The sequence below is a fragment of the Geotrypetes seraphini genome, chromosome 9, assembly GCF_902459505.1.
Source record: "Geotrypetes seraphini chromosome 9, aGeoSer1.1, whole genome shotgun sequence".
Classification (NCBI taxonomy): domain Eukaryota; kingdom Metazoa; phylum Chordata; class Amphibia; order Gymnophiona; family Dermophiidae; genus Geotrypetes; species Geotrypetes seraphini.
Genome location: NC_047092.1, coordinates 114,544,425 through 114,571,098, shown reverse-complemented (window position 1 = coordinate 114,571,098; position 26,674 = coordinate 114,544,425). Strand labels below are relative to the sequence as shown.

General features: G+C 44.0%; 1 protein-coding gene across 4 annotated transcripts in view; it reads right to left on the bottom strand.

The window, feature by feature from the left end:
• Positions 1-26,674, bottom strand: part of HDLBP (high density lipoprotein binding protein) — a 783,060-nt gene that overhangs the window by 411,964 nt on the left and 344,422 nt on the right. For all 4 annotated transcript variants that reach the window (XM_033958794.1, XM_033958796.1, XM_033958797.1 and 1 more), the window contains exons 15-18: positions 21,015-21,101; positions 20,564-20,695; positions 20,213-20,431; positions 13,702-13,923 (exon numbers count right to left, since the gene is read on the bottom strand). In XM_033958794.1, coding sequence (XP_033814685.1) covers positions 13,702-13,923; positions 20,213-20,431; positions 20,564-20,695; positions 21,015-21,101 — 660 coding nt within the window. The remainder of the gene's footprint in view (positions 1-13,701; positions 13,924-20,212; positions 20,432-20,563; positions 20,696-21,014; positions 21,102-26,674) is intronic.

Here is a 26,674-nt window from a genome sequence, read left to right as displayed (position 1 = left end):
AAATCCTGCAACTGAAGACACAGGGAAACTATCAGAAGGCGAATCTTTGACTGGAGCTTGTTCACTTGGGCCTCTGGAAGAAAGACTTTCCCCAAGCTGGTGTCGAAGAGAATCATGAGGTACTCCTGGCACTGAGACAGTCAACCGGCTCTTGGACAGGTTGATCACCCATCCAGTAACCCGGGCCTCTCCTGAAAAGACTATGCTCGAATCAACCAGTCATCCAGATAGGGATGAACCAGAATGCCCTCCTTGCGCAAGGCTGCCACCACGACAACCATAATCTTGGTGAGCATCTGCTGAGAAGTGGCCAGACCAAAAGGAAGTACACATAACTGATCGTGCCATCCCAAGATTGCAAAGCAAAGGAACCTCTGATGGGAGGCGCAAACTGGAACATGCAAGTTGGCCTCCGCCAGATCGAGAGAAGTCAGGAATACCCCCCAGCTGAATCGCCAGAATGACAGATCTCAGTCTTCATACGAAAAGATAGAACCTGGAGCACCTTATTGGCTCCCTTCATATCCAACATGGGCCAAAAATATCCCTCTTTCTTGGGCACCACGAAGTAAATGGAATACAGGCGGGGGCAAAACTCCTGAGGAGGCACTGGAACTGCCGCCTTGAGGTCTAGCAACCTTTGTAGCATCAGATGAAAAGCCTGCTTATTTCATGCCACTTGACAAGAAGATAGGAAGCGATCTGGCAAGAGCCGGGAAAACTTCAGAGCATATCCGTCCCAAATCACCTCCAGGACTCACTGATCCGTCGTGATCTTGGCCCAAACCTGGTAAAAGTCCCGCAACCATGCACCTACTGGCACCAGGGGAAGAGCCCACAAGCTATCACTGGATGGGGTGGGCAGCAAAGAGACCGGCAGAGTAATCACGCTCCTCCCCTCAACGGGCCCCCTGAAAGGACAGCATGCGCTGAAAGAAACGGCCCCAAGACCCGGTGGAATTAAAGGACGCCCCCCCCCCCCACCCGCGCAGGTAGGCAAGCACGATCTTCAAGAAGACGGGACACCTTAGAGTCAGTCAAGGTCTGAACAAACTTGTCTAGATGCTCGCCAAACAAGAAAGACCCCCTGAAAGGAAAATTTCTTAAATTTAGCTTTACATGCCATGTCCGCCAACCAAACCCGGACCCACAAGCGGCTACACCGAGAGCCATGAACTTGGCCGAAGCTCACAACAGATCATACATGGCATCTGAGAGATAAGAAGCCCCCATCTCAATCTTAGCCACCTCCTGATCTACCAAGGACCAGTCATTAGACTCCAAGTCAAGGACAAGCTCAAACCACTGAAAACAGACCCAAGCCACCAGACCGACACACACTGCCACCTGGACTGCCAGGGAAGCCACATCAAAACTCTACTTAAGAAGAGACTCACTTATGCTGCTCAGTCACACAAAGCCAAGCCGCCCTCTACTGGCACCGTATACTGATGCGCGATAGCTGAAACCACTGCATCCACCACCATCAACTTCAAGGTATCGCTATCCCCCTCCGAGATGAGATACAGGTGGGCCATACACCGTGCAAATTGAAAAGGTGTTTCCAGCAGCTTCCATTATGCCAGCACAATATCCCAAATATCGTGATGCATAGGAAAAGAGCAGGAAGCTGAGCGGATCCCCTGAAGCAGGGGGTCCACCACACATGGTGGCTCTTTTGTGTCCTCCTCGAAAACCAAAACTACGGTAACCCGAATAAGCAGCTCCTGGAGCGCCTCCTGCTGAAAAATGCACACCACAGACGCATCCTCACCAGCTGGTGATTCCAAAAAACAGTCACCAGCGGCCTCCATCCCCCCCGAGAGGATCCTGGAGGTCCACCAAGGGGTCCAACTCCTCATCAAGCGAAAAAGTCTCCCCATCCAAAAAAAAAAAATCATTGTCCCAAGACACACTGGGGTGGGGGGGTTGGGTCAAACCAGCACCAAGGGGGGCCAAACAGGAGTGGACACAGAGGGCAAAACCCCACCCCAAAAAACCAGGGAGAAAGCAGAACCCCCAACCGCCTTGCATAAGGCTAAAACAAAATCGGGGAGGGGGAGGAACCCCTGGAGGCACATTGAGACTCACTGCTAATACAGGGGGAAGGTAACCTGAAGATGCAGAAAAAATGACGGAGCTTCCTACCAAAACCGGTGCAAAACCTGCCGGAAAAAACTCCCAAGGCCTGCAGCTTTAAAGAGGCCTGAAGTACCCCAGCTGCTAAAACAAGCAAGCTGGTAGCAGCGGTAAAGGAATCCCCAGCACTATCGGCAGAAAGGGAAACCTTATTTCCCTGATCGTTGGCGGCTGGGAAAATCCCTGTGTGGGCAGTAAGAGAAGCTCGGGTTTCACCACTGCCTGCTGACGTGTGAGGCACTCGCAAAGGGGAACCCTACTCACCAGCCACATCAACCTTGTATCTGGAGCACAATGAGCATTTTCTCCCTTTAAAAGTGCTGATTGCGCAATACGCAAATAAGCTAAAGAAAAAGTGCCAACTAGCAATAAAAATTAATTAGTCAATTGAAGGCTTCCCTTCAAACAGGCACTGCCTCAGGATTTTTTTTTTTTTTTTTAACTTTATTTGAACAGACCCCAAGGCTCTCAAAGACATATGTCTTGCTGGTATCGGTGGCAAGGCTTACAACTGAGGCACCTCTTCAGAAAAAATTTTGGGGGGGAATGATTCGACCCGAGTGCGACCCCCCCCCCCCAATGTCAGACGGACCTCCAAAAGGGTCCCCCCCAAGCTCAGTCCAGCACCAGAGACGGGTACTAGAAGGCCACTAAACAAAGTCCAACAGCCCTACACTAAACCAAGGAAGACTGCACAAGCTTACCACCTCCACCTGCTGGAGACAGAGCAGACTAGTGTACATGGGATGGCACAGCCCACTTGTACTACAGCTAAAAATTATGCCTGTCTCCACCTACTGGTCATGGTGAGCTATTATCTATCAGTGAACTGGAGAGACGCTTGAGAATCGAGATTTAATTGTATGCAATTTCCATAGCATAAAGAAAACTTTTTTTTATTTAGCTAAGAATTCAAAGAAATTCCTAAAATTTTGATAATACTCTTCTTTGATCTTATCAAAAGAACTAGTTAAAAATAATTTTATTTCATCTAGATTAAGTTTTAACTAGAACTTTTTCATCTATTGATCAACAGTGGAAATTACATATATTAGCTGAATTGAGTTCATGAAGAAATAAGATAGTTATATCGTCCACATAGCTTTAAAGTTTAATTCCTAATGAAATTAATCTTTTTCCAAAGAAGGTAGATAAATATTGAAAAACAAAGGAGAAAGAGAGGAGACTTGTGGACTCCACATGGATAGTTTAATTTTGCAGAATAGTTATGGTATTTTCCATTCGAACCTGATAAGTACGACTTTGTAGGAAACCTTGGAACCATTGAAGTTCTTGACCTGACATGCATATTGCATCTAGGCAGATAAGACAGAGCCTGTGGTCCACAATATCAAACTGTATAACTAAAAGGCACACATGCCAGTGTTAAATAGTTTATAAAAATCTAGCAATGAGGCTAGTACTGTTTCTGTGACATGGACAAAATCCTGTACTATGACATGGACAAAATCCTGACAGATATGCACAAGACAGAAAATTGATCTGTGTAATCCATTAACTGTATATGAACTAAACCCTCCATCAATTTTACAAGAAAAGGTGCTGTTATTGGTCTATAGTTAGCAATGAGCGAAAGAGATTCCTTTTGATTTTTAATAATTGGAGTAATATATGTCCATAATCTAAAGGAAATTCTCCTTTCTGAATCATGAAAGAGCCATTCACAAATTTCTTTCTGAAATGTTAATGAGGCACACTGAATAACTGTTGAGAGGGTACTCATCTAAAAGACAATATGAATTTCCATATTCAGAATATAAATTTTTGAATCAATTCCAATCTGGAATTTTAAAAGAATTCCAACCTAATTCTGCATAACAAGCATCTTTTGGTAGATTTAATATAATAGAATCTATATCTTCTGATCCTGAACGTACGCAGGTAGGGCTGGTCACAGTTAGGGCACTGGTCTTTGACCTAGGGGCCACCGTGGGAGCAGACTGCTGGACACGATGGACCACTTATGTTCTTATGTACTGTAGAAACACTGTGCTAATTCTTCTGGTGAAGGAGGAATCTCCTGAGGAGTCTGTCTAAAATGGGTCAAGTCAAATATAGTGTTGACCAATCTAAATAGTTGTTTAGAATTAATAACTTTAGACTATTTTTGAGAAATAATAATTACATCATTGATCTTTCAGTTTCCTCTTATAATCATGCATTACTTTTCTCCAGTTTTCTCAATCTTCGTTTTTTCTGGTTTTACACCAAACTCTTTCTAGTCACCTTACAAATTGTTTCAAATCTAAAAGTTCATGACCATACCAACCATCAGCCTTTCGATGTTTTATTTCTGTGAACATGTGCAAAGGCTATTCAATCAAGAGTATTTTTAATAAACCTTTCCCAAAGTGGGTTAAAAGCAGCATGCTGATTTATTGAAAAAGTAGAATCAGAAGTCAAAAAAAAGAATCAGAAGTGTTAATCAGACTTCTTACCACGGTGTCTTTCTTATTTTGATATTTTGACCTCTAGGATGGAATTTGTTTTGCCAGTTCAGGTCAAAACAATACAGTAAGTAATCAGAACAATATTAGAACTCCAAGTATAAAGTTTGATTTTAGAATTACACCTCTTTTACCTATCAGATACTTTAACATCACATACTCGCAGTCATATATTATTTAATATGTTATGAATTTTTTTAAATTACAGCTCTAGAATGGGGGAAAAGGGAAGGCATTGGGAATATTTGCTTTTATTTATAATGTTTATTATATAATAACTCTGTAAATTGTTTTTCTTCTTGTATTTCAAATGTTTTTTACTCTTTTGTTTATATTTGAAAATTTAATAAATATGATTAAATATTAGAACTCCAAGTCCCTAAAGAAGGAAAAGTATTAGATAAAATAGGATCCTTAGTAGAAAAAAATACTAAATTCACATCTCTCACAGATGCAGCTTCCTCATTTTCTAGGTGTAGGCTGATTATATCACCTAATAAATTATATGAAGTTGGAGCAGAATTAAGAATAAATTCATAGACATCTTATTTTGCCTTTGCCCAACTACCTGGTAAAATGTAAAATAGAATACAAGATAAGGAGTCTTTTAGATCATTTTTCCTAATTTACAAGAAAGAATCTCTAATTCATTAGTTTACTTTGAATCTGTTATCATAAATTCAAAATGACCTTTCAAAATGATTGTTAATCTATCTCCACCCCCCCCCCCCCCCATCTATGTTCTCAACATAATGGAATAATCTTATAACCATGTGGTAATCAATCCTTAATTAAAGGATCATTTTCTGATAATAACCAGTTGGGCTTTGTTTCTAACTGAGCTGACATTTAAGTAAGCATAAGAAATAATGCTAAACTCGGCAGTTGTTTTTATATTAATGATTTCTAAAGACTTCAACATGCACTCCTTTTTCTGAAGTGCTCAGGATAAGAATCTATAAGCAGAGTGTACTAAAATGGGATGAGGACCTAGCTCAGTGCAATCAATTAATGTCTAGAAAGATGGGGGGATTTTTCAATCTTAACCAATCTCCACGAAGAACAATATACTTGAACAGATTCATAGGCTATGGCAGAAGTCTAACTTCTAAAAAAAATTAGATATAAAAGTATAACAGCTAAAGCCTTCACCTCCAAAACTGCCATTATTAAATTAATTTAAAAGCCCATTATTAAATTAACCACTATAATCTCTGTTAAAAGATTATCCAAAGATACAAGACTCAATAAATAGAATTTAATTAGTGTTTTATAAAATTAGCTTAGGTTACTACTGAATTGTTTCTAAGTCACTTCACAAAGGTGGTGTCTTAGATGGCGTCCCAAATGGCAGCCTGCTGTTAGGCGCTTTGATTTTAAAGGTCCAGTGTGTAACGGAGTGGGTGGAGCACGCAGATCAGCACATTAGAAAAGTCAAATAATAGATATGATGTTAATGCTTTTCTACAATGAAGCATACCATGTAGCAGAGAAGTCAAGTGTAGATATATAGATGAGGACAAGATGGTTGAAACAGAGTCAGTTGGAATAAATAAATGGGTGGCAAAATGCAAGGCAAGCTCTTTATACAGTTAAACAAGATAGACTAGTTCCTTATAAGTTGTGTAGAAAGCTCGTCCAGGTGCAGAGTGGTGTATAGTCAAGTCACCTTATATATTAAACACTTGGGAAGTGAAGTGGCACTCTAGGGGGCACTATGGAATGGATAATGAACAATGTGTGTTTGTGGAGTTTTTCTACAAAAGCGCCTGCTTTTCGTATGATTCTGGGTAACTCTAGTTAGATATAAGCATATGTGTTAGTTAAGGCCACGCCCAATAGAAGCGTACGAAAAGTTGGTGAATAAAAATCTGAATATGGATGTAGCCAAGACCAGAAAAACACACTACAGATTAATATTAAGGAAAAGCATAATAATATTCTTTTTATGTACTTTGCTATTAAGCCAGATCATAGAGGAAATCAGGATATACATGAACTCCATCTTGAGGTAGTGACTCCATTTTGTTCTCTGGTTCTTTGTTTAGCTTCCCGCTTTTAACCTTGTGGGTCTAATTGATACCAGATGGGCTTGAGCTGGGTATACTGGGCATAGAGAAAATTTTCTTGCATTAAATATGAATGAAATATATGGTATGGATGGATGAAGGAACCCCGACCGAACGGACGAATGAATGGATATATGAAAGATATATGAAAGAATTTGTACTTAAAAGTGAAATGTTTTATATAAGGAACACTACGGAAAAATCCTAAAGCAACATCTGGAAATAGTTAAGTTAGAATCAGAGACCTGTATCAGTCTCTAGCATAGGAAGGGGGGCATTGAGAGCCCACACTTAGGAATGTGCCAGTGTAATTTGAACCTGTCAGTTCTTGTAACGTTCAGAGAAGGGAGGGGGAATATCCCTCCTCCTTTGTCTGACACTGACAGGAAAGGCTAAGAACTTTTCAGCAGGTTACATAGACAAACTGTCTGAAATAACTTTTGAGAAGGACAAAAAGAATATTGGATATGTAATAATACAATGTTTATGTATATTCAGAAATGAATGTAAACAAAAATATGATTTTCTGGAACTTTTATTCCATGTTAAAGAAGTTTTTTGTCCAAATTTAAGGACAGCCTCTGTTAATGGATTGGCTGACAGCCAATGATGTCATGCAGGACAAAAGGTATATATTGGGGAGCAACGAATTATCGAGTTGAGATCTTTATCAGAAGGCCAGCGTTTTGGCACTGTAAAGAGCTCCCAATGACGCAACTAATCTTTTGAGTTCCATGATGGAAATAATAAAGGCAATAATTATTTTAATATAAAAAATCTTGCGTCATGAGTCATTTTCCATGTATTTTTTTTTTACACACCTTGAGTGAAAGCTAGCAGTTCACTTGGTAACTGCTGCTTAAAGAGTGTGCTGGCGTCCACTTACCCATGCTCAGAAGAGAGTCGGGTTTCCACCAACTTCCTGAAGTAGAGGTAGTCTTCGGTTACAAGTAGCCCCTCAGAGTAAATCCCAGAGCATGGGGTCTACTCTTGAGATGGCTCACTAGCAGGTATCACACTGTACAGTTTCTTTTGATGAGTCTACAAGATGGTGATGCTCCTTGAGAGGTCCTTAGAGGTCTCAATGGAGTGTAAAGGGCTAACTTATTCTTTAAGTATTCTGAACCACTTTGTCTGAGAACCTTGAAAATCAAAGTTTTAAATTTAGCCCTGTAAGATACTGGTGACCAGTGTAATTTTGCAGCAAGGATGTGATGTGGTCATACAGCTTACAGCTTTCCATCAGTCATGCTGCTGAATTCTGAATTAGTTGGCGCTGATGCAAATTCTTTCTGGTTTGGCCAGTAAGCACAGTTACTTACCGTAACAGGTGTTATCCAGGGACAGCAGGCAGATATTCTCTACATGTGGGTGACGTCATCCACAGAGCCCCGTTGCGGACAGCTTTTCAAACAAACTTGATTGAAGTTCTCAAAGTTTGCTAGTGCTGCCCACGCATGCGTGTGCCTTTCTGCTCCACTAGAGGGTGCAACCCCTCCTCGTTGTCTTCAGTTCAGATAGCTAGCAAAGAAGCCAACCTCGGGGAGGCGGGAGGGTTGTGAGAATATCTGCCTGCTGTCCCTGGATAACACCGGTTACGGTTAAGTAACTGTGCTTTATCCCAGGACAAGCAGGCAGCATATTCTCTACATGTGAGTGACCTCCAAGCTAACCAAAAAGGGACGGCGGGAAAGTTGGCAATTTAGGAAAACAGATTAAGCAAAACCGACTGGCCAAATGGCCGTTGCACCTGGAAAAGGCATCCAGACAGTAGTGAGAGGTGAAGGTATAAACCGAAGACCAAGTGGCGGCCTTGTAGATTTCCTCAATAGGCGTGGACCTGAAGAAAGCTAAAGATGCCCCGTGACTCGACCTTGCAGCGAGAGACCAGCCTGAGCGTAGCAAAAGGAAATACAAGCAGCCACCCAGTTGGATAAGGTGCGCTTGGAAACAGGACGGCCCAACCGATTAGGATCAAAAGAGATGAAAAGTTGAGGAACCGTCCGATGAGACTCGGTGCGTCACAGGTAAAAAGCCAACGCCCGTTTACAATCCAGAGTGTGAAGCGCCACCTCCCCAGGATGAGAGTGGGGCTTCGGAAAAAATACCGGAAGAATAATGGACTGGTTGAGGTGGAAATCCGAAACCACCTTCGGCAAGAACTTAGGATGAGTACGAAGGACCACCTTATCATGATGAAAAACAGTAAAAGGCGGATCTGCAACCAGAGCTTGCAGCTCACTCACTCTGCGAGCAGACGTGAGAGCAACCAGGAACACCACCTTCCAAGTGAGGTACTTCAGATGAGCCCTATCAATGGGTTCAAACGGAGGTTTCGTCAATTGAGCCAGAACCACATTAAGATCCCAAAGCACTGGTGGGGGGGGCTTGAGTGGAGGATGAACATTGAAGAGACCCTTCATAAAGCGGGAGACCACCGGATGAACAGAAAGCGGTTTCCCCTCAAGCGGCTGATGAAAGGCAGCAATCGCATTGAGGTGGACTAGAATAGATGTCGATTTGAAGCCAGACCTAGACAAGGAGGCCGAGAGTGGCTCCAGACGGCGTGTAGCACACCACGCAGCAAATCTGGTCCATTTCTGGGAATAGCATTGCTGAGTGGAGCTCTTCCAAGAGGCCTCGAGAACATCTCTCACCGACTGAGAAAAAGCTAAGGAGGGAGGCACGTGGCTAGGAACCAAGCTGTTAAATGTAGAGACTGCAGATTGGGATGCAACAGCGAACCCCGACTCTGAGACAGCAGAGAAGGTAACACAGGTAGAAGCAGAGGCTCCCTGACACTGAGCTGGAGGAGCAGGGAGAACCATGGCTTCTGGAGCCACCGAGACGCTATCAAGATCATGGTGGTGCGGACCGCCTTGAGGTGCACCAGCGTCCTGAAATCAGAGGAAAGGGAGGGAAAGCATAGAGGAACCTGCCCATCCAATCGAGAAGGAAAGCATCTGCCTTGAGACGATCCGGGGAGTACATCCGGGAGCAGAATCGAGGCAACTTGTGATTGAGGGGCGAAGCGAACAGATCTATCTGCAGAGTGCCCTACCAGACAAACACCTGCCGTAGAGTGTGAGAGTGGAGTGACCACTCGTGCGGCTGAAGAAGGCGACTCAGCTTGTCTGCCAGACAATTCTGCTCACCCTGGATATACACCGCCCGAAGGAAGATGTTGTGGCGCAATGCCCACTACCAAAGACGAAGGGCTTCCCTGCAAAGAGACAGGGAACCGGTACCCCCCTGCTTGTTCACATAATACATCGCCACCTGGTTGTCCATGCGCACCAGGACTATGCGATCCTGCAACAAATGACGAAAAGCCACCACGGCATTGTAAATGGCCCGGAGCTCCAAGAGGTTGATGTTGCAGCGACGGTCTGCACTCGACCAAAGACCCTGAGTCCTAAGGCCGTTGAGGTGCGCACCCCAGGCATACGTCGAGGAGTCCGTCGTCAGAAACTTCTGATGTGGGGGCACGAGAAAGAGCAAGCCGCTGGACAGATTGGAAGAGCTGACCCACCAACGGAGCGAGCGTCTCAAGGAGGGAGCCACCGCAATGTGCTGCGACGTGGGTTCCCGATCCTTCCGCCACTGAGACGCCAGAGTCCACTGAGGGACCCGAAGATGCAACCTGGCGAACGGTGTTTCATGCACGGTGGAGGCCATGTGTCCCAAGAGGATCATCATCCGCTTGGCCGAGACCGAAGACCTCTGAGAAACCAGCTGACTCAGGCGCAGGAGGGCGGCCTGCCAAGGCAGAGGTAGAAATGACTGGAGGCAGACTGTGTCCAGCATGGCCCCGATAAACTGGACTGGGAGGGGCACAGCTGAGATTTGGGGAAATTTGTCTCTAACCCCAGACGCTGAAGGAAGATAATAGTCTGACGGGTCGCTGAAATAACCCTCTCCCTCGACGGAGCTTTGATAAGCCAATCGTCGAGGTACAGGAAAACCTGAAGGCCCTGCGACCGTAAGGCCGCTGTGACCACAAGACACTTGGTGAAGACCCGTGGGAACGACGCGAGCCTGAACGGAAGGACCCGATATTTTAAATGAAGGTCCCCCACCCGAAAGCAAAGAAACTGACGAGAAGCCGGATGGATCGGAATGTTAGTGTAGGCTTCCTTCGGGTCCAGGAAACACAACCAGTCCCCCTCGGCCATCAAGGGATACAAAATGGGAAGCGAAAGCATGCGGAACTTTTCCCAAACTAGGAACTTGTTCAGCTTCCGCAGATCCAGGATAGGGCGAAGGTCCTCAGTCTTTCTGGGAACCAGGAAGTACCGGGAATAAACCCCGGATCCCTGTTTACAAGGGAGAACCACTTCCACAGCCCGCAGGCGAAGAAGGGCCTGCACTTCCAGAAGCAGAAGGGGAAGCTGCACCCTGTCTGAAAGAGACTCTCCTGGAGGACTGTCCGGCGGCAAAGCCTGGAAGTTGAGGACTTTGGAGGAGTGGGCTTCGCCTTAGCCCGGACCAAGGAAGCAAAGGAGCGTTCGTGTTCGGAGAGGCGTTTCATGGCAGTCTCGATGGAATCATCGAACAGCTCATTCCCCAAGCACGGAAGATTGGCCAACAGGTCCTGCAGGTTGGGGTCCATGTCGACAATGCGGAGCCACGCGAGGCGATTCATGGCCACCGCGAAGGCCGAGACCCTGGATGACAATTCAAACGCATCATAGGAGGCCTGAAACATGTACAGCCTAAGCTGCGACAGAGTATCCACAAGCTTGCGAAACTCCGCACAGTGCTTGGTAGGCAAATTGACCGCGAAAGACGGAAGGGACTTGATACACCACTTGAGATAGGATGTAAAGGTAAAATTGTAATTCAGAACTCTGTTTGCCATCATGGAGTTCTGATACAGGCACCTCCCAAATTTATCATTAGTCCTTCCTTCCCGGCCCGGCCGGGCAGCGGCGTACACCTTGGACGGGTGAGACTTTTTAAGTGTAGACTCCACCACCAAGGACTGGTGAGAAAGCTGCACTTTTTCAAACCCCTTACAGGGCACCGTCTGGTACCAAAACTCCATTCTGGATGGAATGGCCGGGATAGCGTAGGGGGGTCTCCAGATTACAAAAAAAAAGTCTGCTGCAACACCGGATTCAGGGGCAGCCGCAAAGACTCCCTTAGGAGGGTAGGGGAGCTCCATCTCCTCCAAAAACTCCTTAGTATACTTGGAAACCGACTGGAGGTCCAAGTTCAAAGCCTTTCCCATATCCTGAACAAACCTAGTAGAGGGTCTGCTCTCAGAATGTCCCTCGAGGGGAGTGGAGGAACAAGACTGCAAGGCAGCCAAAAAGGAGGGGGAAGCCTCCCTGGAATACTGCGCCAGCACATCCGTATCCACGCGCATGGATGCCGAGGACGCCCCGCTAAAAGAAGGGGGGGGGAGTCGACGAGAACCTGCGCTTGGAAGTCCCTGGAGGGGATGATCCCGGGGTCCAGACAGCGGAGCCCCGATGACGCCGCCCCTTGGAACCCCGGCCTGAGGACAAGCCTCGAGAAAAAGAGCCCAGACCCCCCGAGGCCGGCTCCTCACAAAGCGGGGTACTCAGCTGGACAGCCTTGGGGGAGAGTCCCGGGGTCGCTTCGCCAGACGCCTTGACCGGTGCCTCGATCGAGGCCGGCCCGAGGGTGAGGTATGCCTCGATGGAAGAGGCGAGGAGTCAGAGGAGGAGAGACGCCGAGACCGATGCACTTTGCCCCTGGAAGCCTCGACGCGATGCTCAGGCTGGTCCGCAACGCGCGAGGTCGAGGTCGGAGCAAGCTGAGCCAAAGCAGAGGAGAGCTCTGAGGAGATAATCGCCTTAAGCACCTCCTCAAACATCAGCACCATGACCATAGGAGGCCGAGCTGGCTCAGCAGTGCATTCCACCAAGGGTGACCTCGAGGAAGAGTATTCCCGTATGGTGTTAGCACACTCGGAAGGCTTGGAGGGTGGTCTCGACAAGGCCTTCGGGATTACACTCACCGCCTTCGAGGTCAAAAGAGACTTCCCCGGGGCCGAGGTCTTCAAGGCCAACGTCGAAACTGAGGCCGAGGTCGAAGCAGGAGCAGCCTCCATGTCGAAGAGATCCTCAATTCTGGCCCTGCGCCGCCAAAGAGCCCTAGATTGAAATGTGGCACAACGGGGACAGGAGTCCGTCGGGTGATACGCACCCAGACACAAAATACACCAGCGGTGCGGGTCTGTAATGGAGATAACCCGACCGCACTGGGAGCACTTTTTAAACCCGGTAAGGGGCCGGGACATAAGGCAGTCAAACGGCCGCAGCCACATGAGGCCAAGTGACCACGGCGAACCGGGAGTCCCCGGTCACCAAGACGAGAAAATTTTTTTTTTTTGAAAAAAATGCACGAGCAAGAAGAAAAATAAACGAACAAAGCGCACAGCGACTCCCGAACAAAATAAAGAAGCTGCGGTGCTAGAAAGGCATTTAGAGAAATGCAGAGAAGAGAGACAGGGCTTTCTGGCTCCGCAGAAAATTAAGAACTGAAGACCACGAGGAGGGGATGCGCCCTCTAGTGGAGCAGGAAGGCACACGCATGCGTGGGCAGCACTAGCAAACTTTGAGATCTTCAATCAAGTTTGCTTGAAAAGCTGTCCACAACGGGTCTCCGTGGATGACGTCACCCACATGTAGAGAATATGCTGCCTGCTTGTCCTAGGATAATACAGGTTATTACAATAGCTTATTAGTGATGTTACAACGACATAGACCACTGTGGTCAGACTCATGTTTAAATTTAATTAAAATTTGCAATCACAAATTTAAAGGTATCCTCTCCTCCCCCCTCATTGCAGCTCATTAAGACTCTGTGCAATGGAGGGTTAATTGACTAGCCTAGAATTACAATAAGCTGAATGGGGGGGGGGAAAGAAAAACCCAATTGTTTTTTTAATCACTAGATTACAAACTTTAATTAAAATGCAGCTCTACTATTTAAACACAAGGCACAGGAACATATGTAGAAAATATGAAGTAGTTATGTATGATCACACTTACCAGATTCTTAATGAGTGCCTCCAGCTCTTTTTGTGCATCCTTCACAGCAGCCTCAGTACCAATGATTGTGATCAGCTCCTGGTCCTTGTCCTCCGAGGTTGGAAAAATGATGCGAGCGCCTGTATTGTCACGAACTTTACGAATATTGCCACCACCTTTGCCAATCAAAAACTTGTGGTACTCTGGTTTGGCATGAAGCTCCACTGTATAGTTTTTTATTTGCTGCAAAGAAAAAAATCCCCCAAGTGGACAAAATGAACATTACAAACAAAAGATTAGGCTCTTACCTTTGCTAATCTTTTCTTTTACATCCTCCCTTTATTCCGGGATTAGTGGATTTATGCATCCTTTGCCACCAGGCACTGTAGGAAGCCTCAGATGATTGAAGTCTTAACTCCTCCCTCTGCTAGTATATCCTAGAGCAGTGTTCTTCAATTTATTTTGTGGACCGGCAGATGAAGAATACTGGGCCAAGTCATGCCCATTTCCACCCAATCTCCATCCCAGACCCGCCCCCATAATAGTACTAATTGTAACACCATTTTTTTCTATTTATTTTTCATATATTCACATACACACACACACAATATAATCGTATTAACAACACACAATGGTTAACCACAAAATTAAAATACACAAAGCACACTGTATGCTTTTCAACATTCATTCCTACCAGAAAACAGATAACCCCATGCAAATATGGGACCAAAAACTAAAAGTACCAACATTGACAAACAAACTCTAAGATGCAAGACTCTGCAAGCATTACAACCCCAGAGGAAAAGAAACAAATTCCTGAACAGACAGCAGATGTAAATCAATCACTAAATAAAAATATAAAAGCATTCCCCCTACCTTTGTTGTATCTTTCCCTCCATGCTGTGCCTTGCCTTTAAAACGTGGTGAAGGTGTGCACATTTCATCCGGAGATACTGCCGAAGACTCAGCCCAGGAGGCGGAAACCCCTCTGGTAGAATGAGCCTGCAGCCTGAAGGGTGGCGTGGGGTGGGCTTCTTTTCTGCCGCTACATAAGCTGCAGGGGTGCTCGAATCCATCTCAAAATGGTAGCCTTAGAGCAGGGATCTCAAAGTCCCTCCTTGAGAGCCGCAATCCACTCGGGTTTTCAGGATTTCCCCAATGAATATGCATTGAAAGCAGTGCATACACATAGATCTCATGCATATTCATTGGGGAAATCTAACTGGATTGCGGCCAAGGAGGGACTTTGAGACCCCTGCCTTAGAGGCAGGCTTGCCCTTGCAGGCAGGACCCACCAGGACGAAGAGGTAGTCTGAGACACGAAACTCATTGGTGACCTACAAATTCCACAGCAAAAGCTTGCGCACATCCAGGAACCGCAGCACCCAGTCTTGAGACTCTGAACCAAAAGGAACAAACTCTGTAAGTTAAACTTCAAGATTCACATGGAAGACAGAAACCACTTTTGGAAGGAAGGCAGGAACCGTACGCAAGAGCACCGCAGTATCTATGACATGCAAGAAAAGATCCAGACAAGAAAGAGCTTAAAGTTCCGAAACTCTCCAAGCTAACATGACAATCACAAGGACACTTGCTCCAGAGGCTCATAAGGCAGGTGATTCCACATTGGACAAGGAGACCTCAGACAAACCATGCCCCGTAGAAAATGGACCATGTCCAGATGAACCACCAAAGATCCCCTCAAGACAATATGGCCCAGGCAGGACAGACCTTCAACCTGAATCCATAGGGAAACCCACTGCAAGGCCCTTTTTCAGGCCATCCTGCAGAAACTCTAGCACCCGAGGAACCGAGGGAGAAGAATCCTCCTGACGGCTGGTGCACCAAGCCTGGTAGCACCGCCAAGTTTTCACAAAAGCCACCACTGTGGACTTTCGTTTGCTGTGAAGCAACATAGCTATCACCGCAGTAGAACAGTCCCGGGTCGTCAAGGCCGCGTGCTCAAGAACCATGCCATAAGACCAAAGTGGTCCGGGTACTGTAGAGCAATCGGCCCCTATGTGAGTAGACGAGGGTAACAGGGTAACCGCAGTCCCTGGCCCTGCCAGAGCCGCACCAGGTCGGCATACCATGGCTGCCTCAGCCAATCAGGAGCCACCAAGATCACCGCCCCCCCTCCCCCCCCAATGCTCTGCTATGGGACGCAACAGACACCCTATCATGGGCTATGGAGGAAGGTGTAAAGAAGACCCTCCTGCGGCCAGTACTGCACCAGAGCATTCAGGAAGTCGCTGCCGGCCTCTCGATGACTGTAAAACTGATCAGCCTTCTTGTTTGCCACAGTCACCATGAGGTCAAACACTGGTGCCTCCCATTGGTGCACTATGTACCCGAATGCTCTCTAGGAGAGAGACCATTCTCCAGGGTCCAGTGTCTGGCGACTGAGAAAGTCTGCCAGAACGTTGTCCACACCTGCCTCTTGAGCCGTGAACAGTGCTACCAGGTGTCTTTCCACCCAGCAAAAGAGCAACCAAACCTCCACATTCAGGGAGGGACACCTCGTGCCCCCCTGCCTGTTGACGTAAGCCACCACCATGGCATTGTCCAAGAACACTCAGACAGCTCGATGAGGGCGATGATCCTGAAAATGCAAGAAGGCCAGACAAACCGCCCTCCATTCCAAGTGATTGATCAACCACTTGCGCTCCAAGGGCGCCCACCAGCCCTGCACCGGAAAAGACATACAGACTTCCCCCAAGCCAGAAAGACTCGTGTCCGTCGACAGTCACCCAATCCGAAACCCGGAGCGGAAGGCCCCTGGCTAGTGACAGGGGACGCAACCATCACGCCATGCTGCTGCATGCCACTGCCATCCAAGGCAGGAGGGCAAACAATGGGTCCCGCTGCGGATTCTATCAGGACAACAAAGCCTCCTTCAAGGAACGCAGTGTGGCTCGATTGTCAACACCATGAGCACCAGGACCTGGAGATACTGCCAGGACACTGGGGTCTTAATGGCCAGAAGGTCTCTGATGATTTTCTGAATCTTCTTTTGACGGGATATGGGAAGGAACACTTTGTCCTGTCCTGTGTGAAAGTGGACCTCCAGGTGCTCCAAATCCTGGATAGGCTCCGAGTGACTCTTCCGAAGGTTGATCACCCAAGCCCAGATGCTGCAGCAAGTGAACCACCAGCTGAACTGCTTGGATCCCTTCGGCCAGAGAGGGAGCTCTAATCAGCCAATCATCCAGATATGGATGAACCAGGACACCCAGAGAGCAGAGATGCGCTGCCACTACCATCACCTTGGTGAAGGTCCTGGGCGTCGTCATCAACCAAAAGGGAAGAGCCACAAACTGAAAGTGCTGCTCCAGAACATGAAACCACAGAAACTTCCTGTGCGCTGGAAAGATGGGGATATGAAGATATGCCTCCGTGAGATACAGGGAGGCCAGAAACTCCCCCGGCACCACTGAAGCAATGACGGAATGCACCGTCTTCCTGTGGAAGCAGGGCACCTTCAGTGCTACATTGACCACTTTGAGATCTAGGATTGGTCTCCAATCTTCGGAGCCTCTCTTTGGAATGATGACATATACTGAGTATCTCCCAGAGCCCAAGTAACCCTCTGGCACGTGTTCGAATGCCGCAAGATCCAACAGTCTGCGGACCTTGACCTGCACCCGAAGTGCCATCTCGGGGCGGCCTGAAGGGAAATCTAGAAAGTACTCAGAGATAGGATGGAGAAACTCTAATCTGAGCCCATCACAGAGTACCTCCAAGACCCAGCAGTCAGATGTTATGGTCTCCCATTCCGCCAGGAAGGCCGCCAGCCGCCCCCCTCCCCCCAATGCAAGGAAGAGGGGCCGGGGGCCTGGTGTCAGAATTGCTTCTTAGGAGGGGCTGCTGGACATCTATTTGAGGACTGCTGAAGGCCAGATCCCCCAAAATAGGGCTTGTAGGATGAAGGGTACCTCTGCCCTGAGGAGGGAGACCGGAGTACTGGTGAGGACATCAAAACAAGATGAAAATTAGAACGCCCCAAACTCCTGGCATCCTCTGAGCCTGCTTATAAATTTGTGGAGTATGTAACTTGTCGCTCATGCATATTTTTTTTTTTGCACACACCTCATCAATCCTTAGAGGGAACATTGGTCCTAGGCCACCATAGCACAAATTCCTGTATTATGCTTCTGCTGTGCACAACAATAAACAATAAACACAGCTGTCATACTTTTTTTGTCCCCTGCCGATTTCCTGATAGCACCCCCCACGGACAAAAGTGGGGGGGAAGGGGTGCGTGGGGGGGCCCAATAGGATTGCTCAGTAAGGGGACCAGAAATTTCTGATGGCGGCCCTGCCTCCAGATGAGCAGGTTTAAAGAACCTGCATACTGTGGCATCATCAGCCAGGTCCCGGGACCTATACAGATCCTGATCGCGGAGCTCCATCAAATTTGCCACATCTGTGGACATTACTGAACCTTCCTGCAAAAGCAGAGGGATCGATAAAGTGCCCAACGCAATCACGGGCATTGCCCTTTTTCGCTCTGGGGTCCCCGTCAGGGAACAAAGCAAAAGTCTCGGGTCCAACGGAGGTGTAGTCCCCAGTGGGGTGACCACAGGCATTGACTGCTTAACTAAGTATGCCTGATAGAGCATATTCACAAATTCCAAGGGGGGTGGAATATCTCCCATTGCGAGAGCCACCCTGTGCGCCTCAGACAGAATGCTTGGAAGACTTATGAGGCTTTTCTCCAGAACCACACTTGCGTTTTGCCAATACACCACCAGCGCTCTCCCAAGAGCTCCCAGAAACAATTTTTGCAGAAATTGTGGCAGAAGGCTCAAACAGGGTCTCCCCGGAGGTGGAAAGCACTGCATCTGTGAAAACATCACCTCCCTCGTGGCCCACAGCACACATGGAGCACAGTTGTGCATCTGACAATCATCCGCTAAAAATGAGGCATTAATCCGTCCCATCCCGGCCTGGGGAGCAAAAACAAAGCTCCTAACTATGAAAAATAGTTTTATTCAATCGGGAAAAATCCAAAATGGCCTCCATGGGTGCCGATTTTGCAATAAAATGGCCCAGGGAAAGGAGCAGGAATCCCTAGAAAACTGCGATTTTGGGATTTTAGAGGTGGGGAGGGGTGGGCATGCAGGGAAACCACAAGAAAACCCTTTTTAAGAACTCCAAAATCACTAAAACAGGCTGTTACAGTCTGTTACTCACTGTTCCATTGTGCTGAATGGGAGAAAGTGCAAGTAATGCTGGAACAGCATATAGGGAGATATAAATCCTCAGGAAGCTGAAAAGCTGGATTTCAGATCTTCTGACTGCTCCACTGGCCCGACCACCACGGTCGGTGACTTCCGCACAACCACCTGGCAGAGGCACGCAGTCTGGCTCCGATCCCGGTCGCGCCTCCATGGAACTGCTCAACCTGCGCTACATCACGATCCCGGAGCTCCAATCTGACCTGCAGGCTGTTCAGGTACTTACTGAAGCGCAGGGAATCCCCTAGAACAGTGGTTCCCAACCCTCTCCTGGAGGACCAGTAGGCCAGTCGGGTTTTCAGGATAGCCCTAATGAATATGCATGAGAGTGATCTGCATATAATGGAGGTGCCAGGCATGCAAATCAGCTCCATGCATATTCATTAGGGCTATCTTGAAAACCTGACTGGCCTGGTGGTCCTCCAGGACAGGGTTGGGAACCACTGCCCTAGAAGACATTCTCTAAGAGTCTGCAAGCTCCAGCCACAAGGATGCTCCTGCAGGGATCCTCCATACCACGAGGGCAAACCCGTGAAGGAAACACCCCCCCAAAAATACTGAAAACTAGCAAAAGAAACACGAGAAAAGATAAGCTCCTAAAGGTTGGCTTTTAGAAAGCAAGACTGGTGTCCAAGGGGCATGCTCCAGGATATGCTAGCAGAGGGAGGAGTTAAAACTTCAATCATCTGAGGCTTCCTACAGTGCTTGGCAGCAAAGGATGCATAAACCCTTTGGTCCCGGAATAAAGGGGGATTGTACAAGACCATTACTAAGAACATAATTTCAACATCACCTGTTTTTTTGAGCCTTCCAAGCTCACTCAGAAGTAAGACCCCATTCAACCTACTTAAGTCTAGCTTAGTGAACATTGATTGGTGGGTAGCAATATGACCTAGGCAAATTTTCAGTCATATGAAGATAAATCAAAAGTTATGTATAACCTTGAACTATCTTCCTTTGGCATTCATAGAATAGCAAAAAAGGTTACCAAGAGGAAACATTTTGGAACAAGCTGCTGTATTTTTCGCATTGCCTTATGCAGTTGTCTGGGGATTCCATCTCTTAAAATGTTTAAAAACCAACACCATTATACAAGATTTAAAAAGTCAAGTCAGTTAATGCTACACATCTTACCACTAGCAGTCAATATTCTCTCAGAAATTGCTAATGGTGCAATTTCCTATTATGACGAATCCTTCTTAAATAGAAGCAAGAATTTTGAGTCATACTCAAAAACTTCACTGGTGTGTACCAATAGGTCAGAAAAAATTTGACAGCTTCCTAGATCTTACTTTCTCCTCTGCCAATTGCATCAGTTGTTTCTTGGCCTTGTCAACCTCTTCAGCAGGGCCCCTGATAGTGACTATGTCATTGCCTGAGCCTTCAGTTGGGAAATGGATATGAACCCCACTGTATTCTTCCATGATGGAGCGGATGAAACGGCCTTTCGCACCAATAAGCGAGTTGTGGAACTTAGAGGGAATAGAGACTTCCACTTCAGCAATATTTGCCTGAAAGGAGGGAAGGCAAATTTAAAAACTGCTTCCTTAACTGGCTTGAAGAAAGGAAGAGATTTAGAAACAAACTACAGCAAAAATTTATACAGAGAGGAGAGGATGGAGATAGTAATGCAACTTGATTACCAGCTCTTTCTGGATAGCCAAGATACGATCCCGGGCAGTCTCACAGTTTGCTCTCTTGCCTGTGATGATTATCATCTCAGAGTTGCTATTCTCTGCTGGAAGGTCGATCTTGGTGTTGCATTCTTCTCGAATCTGAAAGGGGGATCAGTTCCCCTTATTACCCACAAGCTACCTGTTACTCTAACCATGGCAATTGTTACATGCTCCCTGACCACACCAGAGTTTCTACACAATCGGATAACTGTCTATAATATTTTTATATTTGTTGTTTGTGTATTTATTGTGTGTGTAATATTGAAATCCGCCTTGTTTAAAGGCAAACTATAAACAACTATAAATTATCTCAGGGAGAACAGAGTTTCCCTGTGCAATGCTATAATGCCCTTTATAAAGCCTCAATATAATTATATGGAGATGAAATAAAAACTTGAATATATCCTCAAAATCCCACCTTTTTGATGTTTGCACCACCCTTTCCAATGATATTCTTATGGAACTGTTTAAAGATGGGTACAGAAATGGAATAGCTGTTTTCCATCTAACAGAAAAGAAAAACATACAAAATCAGTTTGTCTTATGCAGTCAGAAAATCTACTGCTGTTAAATATTTGTTTGATTTCCTCACATAATATTTTATGAGAATTAAGGCATGGTTTATTGAAGAATTTTTAAGATCAGAAAAATGCATATAGATAGGATGGATTATTATTTATGTGTATATACACAAGTAGATTTATATAACCTGCTCCGAACCTGAAGAGTGATATAAAACCTTGACATAGCATAGCAAATATTAAATACAAGTCTCTTTCTGGGTCTGCATTCCCTTTCAAATGCAGCTCCTTAGTCTAGATTTGCTTCATTTGTTTATGGAGACAACAGCCTGTTCACTTGATCAAAAATGAAATCTACATTTAACTGTTCCTTGGGACCCAAGGAATGATGCTAGAACATTCTTGTAGCTACACTACAACAACAGAATGTATATGGGTTAACATCAGGCCAGTTTAGACAACTGCTGCTGGAGCATATGCTGTTTCTCTGCCCTCTCATACAAGATTATTGGGATAAAACTCGTAAAACTATAGCCAATGTCTTATCTACCCCAATTGCAGTTGATCATTCCCAAATTCTTTTCAGTTGTATAGATGACTGTTTATATCACATCATGAGGTCAAGCTTTTTCGTATAATGCCTTACAAAATGCGTTATATAACTGGAAAAATTTATCTGGTGGAATTCATTATGCCTAATGGCTAAGTCTGAAAAGGCTAATGCAGAGAAGTCTGGTACTCTCTTATCACATCATCTTACTTGGTCACCGTTATACTCTTATTGTAATGTACCGCACTTTGGTATATATAAGTTCTTGAGTTCTACTCAAAACTGTATGTAATTGCCATTTATATATCTTGCGTTACATCCATTTATGCCCTTATTTGAACCGATTATATATATTATTGGTTATATCAGTATCTGCCTTTGTGTGCACCTGTTTATATACTGTTCTCTTATTTAAAAATAAATAAAACTTTTCGAACTGGAAAAAAAAAAAAAGAGGTAGTGCTGCATTTTATACTCCTGACCTGTAAACCTAACTGTTGCACAATATGGTGGAGAGATTCACCCTAGGGTCATTTCACATGACTTTTTTCAGCCCCTAGATATTGTCATCTTGCATCAATGAAGCCTACTCTCCTAGTACTTTCCAGACCTTGGACTATAAAACCTTTGACTATAAAACTCTGCTTCTTTGACAGATGACAGCTAAAAAGCTGGCCCATTTGGGTTACTAAGTTGGTCACCAAAGGAGGCAAAACCAAGAGATTTTGCTCCCTAGCATGGCCTCTAGAAGTGGCTGGTGAGTGTCTACCAAGATTTAGAAAATCTGCACTGAAAGCTTAAGGATAAACTAATCTGAGTTCCAGATTACCAATCTTGGAGTATTGGTAAGTAAAAATTTTTAAAAAAAATCTTTATTCATTTTTAATACTTTCAATAAGTGAAAACAGTCTAAAAAACATTTTACACTTTAAACATCACTTAAAATTTTACAAGATTCAAACAGATAAATACCCCTTACCCCACCCTACCTAACCATTATCATTAAAGCATTTACAAATTTTCCATAGTTTTTAGAAATGCGCTATACATGTCACAACCATAAATTAAACATTTATAAACATTCAGAAATTGTTTGTCAAACCCCCCAAAATACCCTCCCTCCCTCCCAATACCCTCAGGAAAGATAATATTGATTTAAAGCCTATATTCACCCCCCCCCCCCCCCCCGATGTGCAACAGAAATCAAAACTATAATAATTCTACAAAAGACATCAATGGGTCCCATATTAATTTAAATTTTTTTATATTTCCTGATAAATCAGCATTCATTTTCTCATATTTATATATTAAACATAAATTTGCCCACCAGAATGTAAAGTTAAGACGATCCCAATTTTTCCAGTTATGTGTAATCAATTTCACAGCTGTACTTGTCATAATTAAGAAGAGTCTAAGGGATCTTTTACATGTAACACAGTATCACAAATCACTACTTCATAAGTCAAAGGGATCGCAGATTCTAAAATATTAATATGTCCTCAAATCGATTTCCAAAAAATAAGTATCTTAGGGCAATAGAATTGTAAATGATCCAATGTTCCTACGTCTAGATGACAGTGCCAGCATCTATTAGACCTAGAATTATCTAACTTATTCAGTCTAACTGGGATCCAAACAAGTTTGTTTCATAGATGCTGAACATCTCATCCTCCAAGACCAAATCCGTGGCCATCGAGATACAGAAATGTACTGCTTAATCTCGACGCTCCAAATGTCTCTAAGAGCATTTTTGAGTTTCTTATTCACAAGTTCAGATATTAATTTATACCACCTGGCAGCTTGATGCCCAAGCATATCTATCTGAAAACAGAGGAACTGCAAGCTATATAAATTTTTCAAATTACGCCAATCAGGAAACCTTTTCTGAATAGCCTGCTTCAGTTGCAACCATTGATAAAATTGAAATTTTGAAATACCAAAAGATTGTTGCAACCGTGAAAAGTCAAGCAATTTTCCATTTAAAATAACATCCTCATGTTCTTATGCCTGCCTGCATCCACTCTTTCCAGGCAATTTTAGACCCGCCTATTTGTATCTTGGAGTTCAGCCATAGTGATTGGCACAGAGACTGTTCTATAGGAATTTCAGTTAACTTATTGATACATCTCAAGGTCTTCCAAGTATCCAAAATAATATTATTATTCTCAGCATAACTAGGTAATTTAATGTCCAATACATGAGACAAATGCATTGGGGACATAATTTTCCATTCCAAAATTAACCAATCTGGATAATGTTCCATGAGGTCAGGCAGGATCCAGTACATACCCTGACGCAGAATATAGGCCTGATGATACCTAAAGAAATTTAGAAAATTTACCCCCCCAATTGGTTTTTGTAGAGATATTAAAGCGATTCTAGCAGTTTTGCCCATCCAAACAAATTTAATAAGAATACTACTCAATTTCTTGTAAAAAGACCCCTGAAAATAAATTGGTAACATTCCCATTTGGTAGCAAACTACAGGCAAAATCATCATTTTAACTGTTTGGACTCTTCCCCCACCAAGATAAATGTAGCGGATTCCATTGCTCACACATTTCTATAACCTTTAGTAATAATGATTTTTCATTTACTTTCATTGGCTCTTCCAGTGTCTTATAAATCCACATTCCTAAATATTTTATACCCTCTTCTTTCCATAGAAAAGGGAACTGATCAAACAATCCTTTTTGACAATGTACATTAAGCGGAAAAATTTCTGATTTACCCCAATTTATTTTATATCCTGAAAATTTTCCAAACCTTTCAATCAAGTCCAATAAATGTGGAATAGCAGATTCAGGGTTCCTCAAATGAAACCAAATTACATCTGCATATGCAGAAACTTTGTATTCCCGACCAGCGTAAGGAATACCTTGAATCTCCTCTGCTTGCTGAATAGCCAATAACAAGGGTTCCAGTACAATATCAAACAACAGAGGAGATAAGAGACATCCTTGTCTAACTCCCCTCTCCAGACGAAATAATTATTTATATACAATCTGGCCGAAGGGGAGTTATACAAAGCTTTAATCATTTGAATAAATCCAGAACCCACCCCAAACCAATCCATTACTTGGTACATAAAGGTCCATTCTACAAGATCAAATGCCTTCTCTGCATCCAAAGATACAGAGAAGACCAGATCTTCCATTGATTTTGCTAAGGTCAACATATGAAGAGCCAACCTGGTATTATGTGAAGAATGTCTATGAGAAACAAACCCAGTTTGGTGCATACCTATAATATAAGGGAGAGCCTTAGCCAAGTGTAGAGCCAATAACTTGATCAAAAGTTTTCCATCGACATTTATCAGAGATATTGGCCTGTAATTTGAAACCAATAAAGGATTTTTATTTGGCTTCGGCAAAACTATTATCAAAGCTTCTGCCATAGTATCTGAAATGCAGCCTTTATCCAGTTGAACCTGATATAAATTTAATAAATAAGGCAATAATGTATTTTGCAATGATTTATAAAACTCCACAGTGTAACCATCACCTCCTGGAGCGGATCCAACTCTAAGAGATTTCAATGCAATAGGTGCATCAAGAGATCCTTTAATATGCTCGGAAATTTTAGGACCCTCAATTAAATTGAAAAATTCTAAACCATCAAGTTCTTTATTTGAATAAAGCTCAGAAGAATAAAGTCTTATAATCTTTACTTTCCTTTTTTTGGCTTTTAAATAGTTAGCTAGTAATCTTCCCGCTTTCTTCGAGTTTCCATAATACAAAGCCTGTTGAGTAAATAGTTCCTTCCTAGCCCATTTAGAAGAGATCTCATATTTATATTTAGCTTTTAAGAGAGCCTGAAATGTATCATGTTCCCATTTTACAGTTAATTTTGCTTCTAATTCTTTAATCTTTTCCTCCAATTCAGAGAATTCCCTTTTAGATTAAGTATTGACATAAGCCAAATATGAAATTATATGCCCTCTCATGGTAACTTTAAAAGCATCACATAAAGTTTCCAATGAGATCTCATCTAAGGAATTAAATTGAAAATATTCTTCCATTTTTATCTGAAATTCTTCAATAAGTTTTGTATCTCCAAGCAGAGTATTATTGAACCTCCAAACAGGTCTCTTTCCATCTTGTTCCGCCAATTCAAATTCTATCCATACTCCACCATGATCTGATAAAATAATTGGATCTATGGTAGCCTTCCTGATCTGCTGTACTAAATTATCTGAAACAAAAATAAAATCAATCCTAGAAAATGATTTATGAATGTGTGAACAAAAAGAAAATTCCCAAGCATTAAAGTGTAAAATTTTTCATATGTCTTTCAGCCCACAAACTTGAATCAAATTATCCAATCCTAATGATTTTATCACTCTACTAGGTTTTTTTATCCAACAAAGGATCCATAACAGCATTAAAATCCTCTGCCACCACTAAATTAGTCATAGCCAGAGGTATAAGAATATGTTAGTGTTTTTAAAAATTCTATTTGATTCGAATTAGGACCATAAATATTAAAAAGCGTCAGAGTGTCATTACCTAAACTCATATTCACTTGTACCCATCTTCCCATAGGATCAGCTGAAATCAATTTAAATGTCGCATTACATTTTTTATTCACTAGTTATGGCAAACCCCGCCTACTTCCCTATAGCAGGAGCATAGAAACATTGTTTGACCCAGCCTCCTTTTAGCTTTTTAGATTCTGTATCGGACAAATGGGTCTCTTGAATATAATAAATATCAGCATTTTGTTTTTTAAGAAAATTAAGTGGGTTTTTTCCCTTTTTATAAGATGATTAAGCCCATTTAAGTTTAATGTAAATAATTTCATATACATTTTAAAGTGTTAACGAGAATTTTCCTATTAAGTAAATAAATATATAACATATTAGAATTTAAATTATAACACATGCACATCCAGAGCCCAACCCTCCCTAAAATCCCCCTTTCCCTCCCCCGTTTACCATGAGCTATCGAGGCTAAAAGGACCGGATAATCTACACCCCAGGGTACTTCGGGAATTGAGAGATGTCCT